This window comes from Poecilia reticulata, chromosome 22, assembly GCF_904066995.2.
Source record: "Poecilia reticulata chromosome 22, P_reticulata-male-v2, whole genome shotgun sequence".
NCBI classification, from domain to species: Eukaryota; Metazoa; Chordata; class Actinopteri; order Cyprinodontiformes; family Poeciliidae; genus Poecilia; species Poecilia reticulata.
The window spans coordinates 26185070-26196873 of record NC_088851.1 but is presented as its reverse complement, the minus strand read 5'-3'; the positions used below and the strand labels follow the sequence as shown (position 1 = coordinate 26196873).

The 11804-nt window shown below is 40.1% G+C and overlaps 1 protein-coding gene across 2 annotated transcripts in view; it reads right to left on the bottom strand.

The window, feature by feature from the left end:
- The window catches only part of asap2a (ArfGAP with SH3 domain, ankyrin repeat and PH domain 2a), a 40153-nt gene that overhangs the window by 3207 nt on the left and 25142 nt on the right, over positions 1–11804 (bottom strand). For both annotated transcript variants that reach the window (XM_081602866.1, XM_081602867.1), the window contains 15 exons: positions 11653–11701; positions 11344–11510; positions 10609–10742; positions 10169–10263; positions 9093–9282; positions 8937–9022; positions 7899–8014; positions 7575–7642; positions 7395–7502; positions 5192–5426; positions 4909–5061; positions 3489–3594; positions 3308–3366; positions 3097–3164; positions 1971–2090 (listed from right to left, as the gene is read on the bottom strand). In XM_081602866.1, coding sequence (XP_081458992.1) covers positions 1971–2090; positions 3097–3164; positions 3308–3366; positions 3489–3594; positions 4909–5061; positions 5192–5426; positions 7395–7502; positions 7575–7642; positions 7899–8014; positions 8937–9022; positions 9093–9282; positions 10169–10263; positions 10609–10742; positions 11344–11510; positions 11653–11701 — 1754 coding nt within the window. The remainder of the gene's footprint in view (positions 1–1970; positions 2091–3096; positions 3165–3307; positions 3367–3488; positions 3595–4908; positions 5062–5191; positions 5427–7394; positions 7503–7574; positions 7643–7898; positions 8015–8936; positions 9023–9092; positions 9283–10168; positions 10264–10608; positions 10743–11343; positions 11511–11652; positions 11702–11804) is intronic.

The window sequence follows — 11804 nt, the reverse complement described above, 5'->3', positions numbered from 1 at the left end:
ACATACTGGAAGGAAAAAAGATGAGCTGACATCCAAAAGTATATAATAAAAACAAAGTAATTTGTTATTTTTATTCATTTTTTAGGCTTTTCTAATTCAGTTTTGTGAGACTTTTGGACAGAAAACAAAAGCACCCATCAATGCTACCTGCTTTAAAAATTGGTTTCCTCTAGTTTTTGTTGTTTTACTTCTATAAAGCGTTTGGAAATCAGATCATTTTCTACTTCCAACTACAAGTAATAGTTTTCTTCATGACTACCCAAGCAGCTTTTAAATTCAATCCTTTCCAAACGTATTCACATCACATTACATTTCAACCACATTTTTATTGAGATTTTCTGGGCAAGAGAAACACAAATTAGTGAAGTGGAACAAGAAGATAGATGGTTTTCAGTGACTGACTCACTGCAAGTAAAGCACATAAACTAAGTACAACAATAAAATTTTTACTTTAGGAAAAGAAATTTCCTGTGTGGCCATGTTTCCAAAAGGTCGAATAACACTATAAAACACACCATCCCTGATGGTAAACGGTGGTGGCTGCATCATAGAGAGGGAAATGATTTCCTTCAGATTAGTGAGAGTGGAAGGGAAGACGGATGGAGCTAAATACACAACAAACCTGGAAGAAAACTTGTTGAATGCTGCAAAAAAAAAACTGTATCCAGAGTTACAATTAATGGTTTAGATCAGATGTCTTCAATGTCAACTGCTAAAAAACAATTTCTGACAAGACTAAAAGTGTTGCATGAGTGTGAATACTTTTGTAAGGCACAGCAGATCATCTCCTTTAATTAACCACAGCCTAATCAACTAAAACCAGGATTTTTTGAAGCAGAACTGAGTCGAAGTGAACATCTAAACGGCACACAGGTCAACCACAGTCTAATCACATCAAATTTCCAACTACTGAGATTCCCTCTTTCATATTACCTGGGGTGGTAAAGAAGAAAGTAAGTCATTTTAAACGTTGTCTAGACCTGAAAATAAAAAGCTGGGACATGTTCTGCGCCGGTAATGTTCACAAATAAAAGCAACAAGTCAGGAAACAAATCAGATTACTGGACAATGCAGTAATCTGATAGTAAGTGATATTGATGTTGTCTGCCTCCATATCTCCATCAATACCTTCAAAGCATAACAGAACAAACAATTGCTGCACAAACATAGTGTAGTTGATTGACACTGATTTGGTGAGGAGCTGGTTGATCTTTCATAGCCCCTGGAAACATTAATATCTTTAAAATGACAGTGGCGCAAATGAAAATGCTAGCTGCACAAACATTTGACACCAATTATGTTAGATTTGAAGAAGGTGGGTGAGGGAAACTCCCTCAGACAACCTTAGTGTTAATCAACTCAACTCCATTAGTGCAGCAAAAATTTTTTGTCTGAGCTGGTATCATTTAAAGATATTAAAAAACATTTCCAAAGGTCACCAGAAGTCAACTACCCCCCCCCCCCCCACTCAAATCTGCAAAATCAAACAAATTTGATGTCAATCAACTCAGCTACATTTACATGCAGCAAAAATTTGTGCCGATTTTGCTTCGGAGGTATTGATGATGACCTCTGGAAATATTTATTAATGTCTTTGAAATGATATCAGCACAAACATTTGACACAAATTTGGTTAGTTCTAAAGAAAGGGAGATTGATTAAATACAAACATTTTCATACATGGCTCAGATGAAAACAGGCACATCTGCATGGCTCAGATGAAAACAGACTTCCATACGGCCACATCTGCATGGCTCAGATGAAAACAGGCTGCAGCTGGACCCCGCTAACAGAGGAATCAGCATCAGCGGGTGGAAAAAGAGGACAAGGTTGGGAAAGTGTGTGGGTGGTGTTGGCTAGGATGAGGTCAGCTTTCTGATTTCAGCCAACATGGCTCCAAAGAGGTCCGAGAGTCACACGGACTGACCAGACTTTGTGATTTCATGGGAACAGTTTTGAACAATACTAACCCACCACTCCTGGTCCTCCTCTCCATCCACCACGATCACCTCGCCCTCAGAAAACGTCAGCTCGTCTGGGTTATCAGCTATGCAGTTGTAGATGGCCCTTACCCGCTTTGGTCTCTGCTTCTGAGCAGACAAAAACAGGCAAAGGTTTGATTTGAGTCTCAAGCCCATTTCCTAGTGTTATCCAGACTTTTCTCTTGGTGATTTAATTCAGGAAGGGGTTAAAATATTGACCCATCATCAGGTAAACAGTTACTAATCCTGTAGCGAATTATTCATGTGCAATACATCAAAAGGTGTACATGTTACTGATTAAAATAAAAGTAACATAAGGGGAACCAGGGATGCAACCAACAATTATTTTAGTAATCAATTATTCTGACAATTGAAGAAAAATATGGTCACATTCGGCAGATTCATTTAATGATTTATAGCTTTTTATACAATATTAGACATACATTAAAAGATGCAAATAAATAATTCACCTCATTTTATGAATAATAAAATAAACATTTTTTTTATTTGTTTAAAAAAGGAAATGATGCTAGTGAGTATGTAAAAGTATTTAAAAAACTGACAACCTTCCTAATTAATAGGTAGAAAAATCTTTATTAACTTTCATGTCTTTGTAGCTAAGAAAAACAACATTTTCTACTATTCGTTTTTACAGTTTAAGATAATCTTTGATTTGGTTCAACCTGTACAATAACAGCTGCAAACCCTGAGAAAAAGTGGCTAGAGAACAAACTCTGTAAATGTGTTAATTATCCATGATAATTGTTGCTGATGGGATATTTAGGGACATTTTTATCAGTTTGGTTGTTATGTCTAACAATAAGAGGAGCATATCCAAACAGATATTCTATGTTTGCATGTTCTAAAAACTGGGCTTAAAACAGCTTCTTTATTCAAAGTGAGAGAGGAGAGTCTTAGTCAAAGCCCACATGTGGACTACAGGAAGCAGATTTAATGGACAGGAAGTCAATATAAACTCTGGAACAACAAGAAGAAAGATTACAGAACACACAAAGAAAAGAAATTAAAATATAATGACGCTGTGGAACAAAAAAACAACAACAATTGACCAAAATACAATCTGCATGAATATGAAGACAAATGAAAGACTTACTGGAAATGCTTTCCTTGACGCGGGGGCCGGAGGCACCGAGTTCTGGGGGCATCCTGGCACTTCCTTAGCTGGAACAGGAAACAGGAAACTACATCACACAAACAGCAAAACTTTCCATGCTTTCAAAGGGAAGGTGGAAAAAACTCCAGCAGATGGACAGTATGACATGCTACCTTCTGTTATCTGGATGCCTTCCTGTTTATTTACTCACCTGCTCGTTCTACAGATTCACTTTGATTCAGGAATCCTCGGCTGAAGCTTTTATCATTGCTGAAAGTAAAATAAATATTCAGTTTACCATTGAAGATACCAAGCAGCACTGCTGCACATTTATTACATCAATGTTAGAGCTGTGATGTTTACATGACTCCACTTTTTCTTTTTGTTCTTACCCAGCAGGGGATTTGGGTGGCACTGACCGGGTCCCCAGCGGACCCTGACCTGACTTGGACTGCATGCTTATGGCTTCCATCTTGGCTACGGGGGCAGGACCCAGACCTACAACACACATCGGAACAAGATTTTAGAATAATAAACCTCTCAACAATGGACTCTTTTTAAGATAATGGAAACCAGTGTATGTCTGACTGAAATGCAGCAGTGAAGGGAGAGATCAGACTGTACTTCAAGAGGAAGCTTAGATACTTCAAGAGATGATGGTGCAAAGAGGGATTTTTACATAAAATAATTAGTGATAATAAAGAAACCAAAACAAACAAATATCTTATTTTGAAAATGTTAACATTTTGCATTCTTACACTTGTGAGCAACATCTATTATCTAGCTTTTTAGATATGTTGGCTAACAGGAAGCTATATGCTATTAACAAAACGCTAACATTAGCTAATATGCTCCCAAGAGCATATCATCTTTTGAAAGCAAACATGATCTTCCACCTAAATTTAGCAAATGTACTAGCATTTTCTAAATGCAAGTAGTATATTAGCCAACACCATTTGCCATGCTAACAAAATCCAAGTGACTGTCATTAGCTTAAATGATAAAACCAACCATCACCATCTTCACTAAAGACAGAATAGCTGAAGTTAAAATGCTACGTTTAACATCTTTGCTAACATTAGCTAACATTATGTGCTATGCTAACAGGATCTCGCATTATACAGTAGAATTTAAGGAGCCTCTTACTTATTCTTAAGTAATTTCTTAGGTGGCTACTTTTTACTTTCACTTGAGTAAAAACATGTTGATGTAGTGCTAATCTTAGTTGTGTTGGTTTTTCATCCACAGCTAATGACAAGACATTTCAGATTAGAACATTGCATCAAACAAACAAAAAAGATTTTAATACAAAAATACGTTTTTTTAATGAAAAATAACACCTATTTCAAGGTTATTTTTTTCAAAAGGTACTTGAATATGACTGTATTTTTCTAAAATGCAATAATAGTTATGCTAACATTAGCATGTCAGAATTTAAATGGAATCGTTTAACCAATTACAAAATTAATTTACAAAACTGATATGGTGGGATAGTATAAAAAAATTAAACAGATGTAATGAGATGTAACTTCAAGCTAGAACAGCCACCAATGGCTGCCATTTCTCAGGAATTTTTAACATCTTCAATCATTGCCTGGCTTGAATGTATCACAGCCAAGGATTCTATACATTTTGTTTGGTAAAAGTACTCTGTAAAATAACAGGACAAGTACATGTGATCTAATTTCTTTTAAAAGATGTTTGTTGACTTAAAATATTTTTGTACCGAGTTGAGTCTGTTGTGTTACAAATTGACGTTTTCAAATTGGACAACAAATAATGATAATTTGGTCCCATCTCTTAGGTTCATACCTCCAGTAGACGTGAGCCTCATTGGGGGAACAGGAGGGTGCATGTTGGGAGGGTCTGAGGACGACCGCTGCCGGCCGACCAGGTCTAAAGAACCGGGTTTCCAGGTGCTGGAGGTGACGGACTGACCGATTCCCCCCACAGAGGAAAACTGGGCTGAAAAAGATGGGAATGGAGGAACTTCATGCTTATCTGGACTTTATCTGATTACATTTATTCTCACAAATTACATCTAGATATTTCTGGCCCTTCCCGGTCCTGAGTTTCTGTCAACACGAGGTCTTACCCAGGTTCCTTGGGGGCAGCGGTGGAGCAGAGGTGGAGGCCGACTGAGAGGAGCCGGTGTTCAGGACGGTGCCGTAAGTCTCGTTGTTCACCAGGCTGGGCATAAAGAGGCGGTGCTTGTCCTTGCTGAGGCCCGCTCCGTCCCGGCCGGCGGGCCCCAGACCAGACTGCAGGTGGGAGTTACTGCTGGGGGCGTAACAGCTGACGGGACGGTCGTCTCTCCGATGGGGGCTCGGCTGGAAGAGGTTAAAAGGAAGGATTTATTCTCAGATGTTCCAGCAGGAAACTAATTTCCACAGCATCTCACAGTTTAAAACTTAAAAAAATCTTAATTGTAGGATTAGATTTTAATTTTGAAATACAAAATCATTTTAAAGTGCAACTAACCCCCTTGTGAAAACTTAGCCCTGCCCCCAACAAATGTTGAAAAATGTCAGTGGGTGGAGCCAAATTACTGGGGGAGTGGCTAAGTGTGAACAGGTGTGGACAGAATGAGGGAACGCACTGTTCCCAACTTACCTTTGTCACTATATTTAGCAACTTTTATTTTTCAATATACAGTAACATGACCAGCAACAAATCTAGCAACTTTTCTGGTAAAAATGGGGCACAAGTCTGAGTGAGATGATTGTAAACTAGAGGTGTGCCGATCAATTGGCCACCGATCATAATCGGACGAATTTCGTGAAAAAGTGTATAATCGGTGATCGCCGATCACGGTCTCTTGTTGCCGATCACACAAACCAATTACCTGCATCTCATTTCTCAGCCTGCCTGTCTCTTTCCTTCACTCTGCGCAAACGCGCAGCAACAAATCCTAAGCGATGTCATGTGAAACTATAACGCAGTGAATGGGGAAGTTTGCGTGTTGCAGCGGAAAATTGAAGCAGGTCAAAGTGCATCAACACGACGAAGCTAATACGGCATAAAAACAATGCCATACTTGACGGAGTTTGGCTACATCGAGGCTCACTGCAGTAAAAAAGACATATGGAGGATCAGATAGCAGGTAAAGCAGCGCACAGCTACAAACACTCACCCGGATTAGCATGACGGTCAGAAAGCTAAACAAATAACCCGCAAAACTATTTAAGTCTTCAAGCTGCGGTGTAAGACACTGGTTCTGCTCCCGCTGTTGAACCGCTGCTACGCTACAGGTAGTAATATTTCGCAGACGGAGCGCCGCTTCTGCTCCACCTGGTAGTGACTCTCACACCAAACCTCTGCTAAAAGCTGCAGCATCTAACTTAAAAAATACATTTTACATACGTATTAAAACTTTCGCTGTCCTAATATGAGACAGATAATCTCTAAAAAATAATCAATCTCCTCCCTGTTCTGCATAATTACTCCGCTCAGTCAGAAACAGCCAATCAGAACTAGCATTAATCAGCTAGCCACCATGCTAACAGGAAGTTTTCATTCAGTAACTCAGGATTGTTTATTGTAATGGATCCTGTATTTGCCTTTGAATGCCAAGTTTTATAGTTTTTTGGCAACGTTGAGAGGTTTTATTTTGGCTCTTTGCATTATTTAGCCTCTTCAGAGCCTTCATATGTTATCAGTCTGTTAAAGATAGTTTTACTGATAGCAGTACAATTTGCACAATGCCTGTTTTGTTTAGTTTTCTTCTTGAAAAAAGTTATTAAAAACAAGTTTTTGTCTAAATTAAGGTGAATTCATGGTTCCTTTTTCCACATAATGTAACCGGTAGTGCTTATGATAAAATAATAATAATTATGTGATCGGTATCGGTGAGCAGCCCTCATGGGTGATCGGAATATGCAGGAAAAAACCTGATCGGCACATCTCTATTGTAAAACCATCTATATGACGCTGACATCAACCAAACTGTACCAACAGGAAAATTCAACTGCAGTACCCACTGCTCAACCTAAAGAGGGCAGCACTGAGATGGTTTTAGACAAATTATTGCAAAATTAAGTAAATTTACACAAAAATCACAATTTGTACAGTATCTTCACTGTAAATTTGCCCTTTAAATTTATGAGTTTATCTGCAGAGAAAGTTGATTTGGGTTAAGTTACTGTTAAAATTTCAAAGACATAACTCATATAGAGATTTAATGTTATAACACTGACAACAATTTTAGGACTCAATGTAATCATTTTAAGATTTATATTCATGATGTCAATTTCTAAATCAACAGTGGTAATCCTGACATTTTGGAACGTTTTCCTCACCTTCTCATCCAGATCCTCATCGCTCTCATCCAGGTCCTCGTGCTTCAGGCGCCACTCGTACTCAACGTGGACGTGAGCGTTGAATTTTCCTGCCAGAGCTTGGTTGAGCTGTAAACACACACACGGTTTACTGACAGCTCCTGAGGCATGATGGAGACTCTGGCAGGTTTTAATACTCACCAGCTCCTCACACTGAGCATGTTTGAGCCTCCGGGCGATATCCAGTGGCGTCTCGCCGGCTTCGTTCGCTGAAAGTGGAAATAAAAACAGTAGTGGCGTGTTATTGCCCTCTAATTCCCGCTGCAGACGAGGACAAACATGCTGCCCATTTTCTCTCCTGTGTAATTAAGCTGTTTCCCACACTGAGCAGCTTCTCTGAATCTGTTATCTGGCTGTTTTGTTGTTTTCAGAGCACAAACATGAGTGTTGTGAGGGAAAAGGCCAGCATGGTTTGTTCTCTGTGTGGGAACCTGATTATGAGGAAACAACTTCTTCTGAACTTACCAATGTCTATGGAGGCTTTTCCTCTCAGCAGCAGCTTCAGACATTCGCTGTTGTCGGTCAGGCAGCAGTAGTGCAGCGCTGTGCTGCCTTTGGCCGTCTGCTTGTCCAGATTCAAACTGAACAGGAAAAAAATAAACACTTTACTCTCTGGACGATTTAAGAACCTAGAAAAATACATTTTTGTTGCACTGGGGTCGCAGATTTGGGCCAAATCTGGCAAATTTAAACTACGTGTGGGCCAAATATTCTTTAAATTTAAAATGAAAACATGAGTTTAATGTGATTTTTCTGTCTTGTTTACCTGCTCAATAAACAAAAATTGTTTTTTTAAATGAAATCTGTAAATCCTTACACAACTAAAACAAAGACTTTGGACTGTAGCCTTATTTTTTTGTAAAAAGTGTAAATGTGTGGGGATATCAGTTGTTTTTTATTTTGTTAAAATTTTAACAGGATGTCCAATCAAAATAATTTCAAGGGCTGAAAATGGCCCCCGAACCACACTTTGGACTCCCCTACCCACAAACTGGAAAAGTTTGTGTGTCTGAGGTAAACTAAACCGGAGACAGAAAATCTGTAAAAATATTTATCTCCTCTGCCTTCTCCCAATGCTAACCAGAAACAACCCATCAGAGACAGGAGGCGGGTCTTAGTGCTGTCAATCACAATCTGCTACTCTACTCTGTAGCTGGCAAAGCCTGTAATAAATGCTAAAGCTTGTTAGCGTAGCCACTGATGGTGCCGGATAAACGGTTTTCGTCCAACAGTAAGTCATTTCTCCACCATTAGCACATTTAGCAGCAAATACACGAGAATGTCTGACAGTGCCAAGTCCTGCCTCCTGATTCTGATTGGTTGTTTTTGGTGCATTTTTCAGATGGTGATAGCAGCTCAGGGAGGAGGTGAAGGAGATCGATCGTTTCACAGATTATCTGCCTCATAAACCGTCACATATATATAAAAAACATTTTTAATAAAAGTTGCATTCTGCAGCTTTAATGAGCCGTAGCGTTTCGTAGTCGTCTTCGCTCCGTTTACCTGTTCTGAGTGAGAAAGTCGACGATGTGAAGAGACGTTCTGTCTACCAGCCTGACGGCCAGATGAAGCGCCGTCTCTCCCTGTTCCTGAAGAGAAACCGCCATTTTAGAAATATGGAGGACAAGCAGAGGAAAAGCAGAAGAGCTGTGTTGTTACATGTCCGTTGGCGAGTGGTATCGGCTCCATGAGGTCCAGCCCCTCGGCGTAGACCTGGATGAGGGAGAAGATGTCCCGCGCCTTCACTGCCTCGCACAGCGTGTGGAGCCGCGCCGCCGCGTCGGCGCCCTTCTTCCTGGCAAAACGCTTCTCGATGTATTTGGACGTGATGAAGTCTTTCCTCGTCTGCCTGGTGAAGGGAAGCAGAGACGTAATTACTCAACAAAAACGAGGTTCACCTCCCCCAAGAATTCACATTTTGTCACAAACCGTGAGAGACGAATATAAAGATGGGTGAAATAACAGATTATCTTAAAAATCCTGGTTTTCATTAAGCTGCGGTATGCATTTGTTCACACCTGCTTTTGTTTGTTTATTTGTTATTCGATCATAAACCAATCCAAAAAAGACACTCGTTTGGGCCAGTATATATGCATCATCATTCCTACGAATAAATGAGAACATTTTGGACTTTCCATACATTTTGTTCTCCCTCTGAAGAAAAAAATAGCATTGAGCATACATTCAGATGTGTGAGTAAAGCAGCTAAACTGGGATTAGGAATCTAACTTCCTAATCCAGAGGTTTCTCTGGGACCAACAGTTTTTCATCTCTGACCAGCTTTTATTTGATTATTTTTAATATTTCACAGTGTGGTTTTTCTTCTTCCATAAAGGCCAAACTGGTGAAAAGCAAAACTGATATTTGCTCTGAGGACAGATTGTCTCTACAGTGTTACTGTGAAATGTAACTAAAATGTGAAAAGTCCAACAGGTACCAGTCTTTCCGTTTGTTTGTTTTTATTTTTTACAAGCTTTGCTGAGTGTCTGTGAGATTTTGGTTAAAACATGTTTTTCATTCAGTGGGTAGAAAATCCAGAAATTTCACTCAAGAGTAGAAATACTTCAAAATATTTTTACTTTTACTCCTAAACGTAATTTTTTTTTAGAAAACGTCAATCTACAAAATTTAAATGAGTAAATATAACTAGTTACTACCCAACTCTAAATATTAAGTGATGGTACAAATCTGTAATTTAATCTTCCTCTTCCACAGAGCCAGTGGAGCAGACTTACATGTCACTCGCTGGGTTCGGTTTCACCACGTTTTCAGCATTTAAACAAGCTTCCATGATTTCATTAAAGCCTGCATTCCCCACGTTCTTGGCCAGCTGTGGAGCAAAAACACACACAGATAAATTCAACCGAGTCGTTTTTCTGAACCGAGTGCAGCGGTGCGGCCAACACGCCCCTGTCCTGAGCGTCGACAGCGGAGCCAGCCGCGCCTGACTGTGGCGTCTTAAAGCAATCCCGACTGGAAGCGTTTAATCCCAGATGTCCCACAGGCTGTAAATCTCTGCACCAAACCGTGATTTGAAAAAAAAAAAAAAAAGCCCAACTCAATCTCAGCTACCCTCATTTTGGGAGGAAGAGTGAGGATGAGGATGCTGCAGCCTCTTATTGTTTCCACACAGACAGAGAAAAATCAATGACAGAACAAAGGAGAATATTTGTACCAAGAGCTCAGAGGTGCTGAGGACGTCCAGAGTGAGGGACTGGATCCGAGAGTAGTGGACACCCAGCTCCCTGTGGATCCCTGAACATTCAATACAGGTGAGGACGCCCAGGTTGGTGGACAGCCACGTCGGATCTGAGGAGCAAAAACAGATCATCTAAAAATAGACATGATTCCTGCAACTTCTGACAAAACTTTGATGTTTTCTCACATAAAGCTGTTAGCTTGGGAAGTGACAGACGTCAAGCAGTCACATTCCTTCATTTGTTTAAATTTATTCACGTTTCAACTACAAAATGGTGGATTCTGCTGACCTGTAGTGCAGCTAATTTTTCTGTTAGCCTTTGGAAACATTTACTGCTCTTAGCTGCTGGGCCCATTATGTTTCCCTCTGCATATGCAGTGAAAACAAGCTTAGACGGAGAACTACACATTCATTCTGCGATGATGACACTTTAGTTTTCTAGACCTTTAACTCGTTTATTTATTATCACCTGTTTTCTCCTTGAGGCTGCCAGGAGCAGCAGACTAAATCCAAGACAATTAAACAGGCCAAACAGAAATGGCATTCATTAAATTTGACATGAATAAGTAGTTGCTTGCTTTTTGTATAACTGAGTATTGCTATAAATGAACATTAAATGTGGATTTGTCCAAAGCTGTTAATGTTTTACAGAACTACGCTGCAGAGCGGCAGAACCTCAGTGATGGGAGGATTTCCGTGTTTGCGACTCACTGGGCGCTCCGCAGTCGCAGCACACGTCGTTCCCCGTCATCCTCTTCACTTCCCCCAGGATCGCCTTCGTCAGCTCCTGAACGATGTTGTTCTCGCCAACATGGTGGTCGCCTTTAAACGCCTGATTTAACGCCTCCTCCTTACTGTTCTGCAGAACCGAGATCCAGCTGGAGCGAGGAGATAAAACAAAGCAGATTTAGAGTTCGGTGGGAAAAAGAAGAGAAGAGGGAGGAAAACGGTGGCTGGGGTTAAGATAGAAAGCGTTGGGAAAGATGGTAAGAAGGATGAAGTGAGGGAACAGGTACGTACATCTGACAGTCCTGTTCGTCCTCAGCTTGAAAATGATACGTTCGGTCATCTAGAACGAAGACAAAGAGACGCATTTAATTCAGTCAAATATTTCTGGTTTAGATGCCAAGCAGCTACATCCATTCCTTATTTAACAATATGCAGAAGTAGCC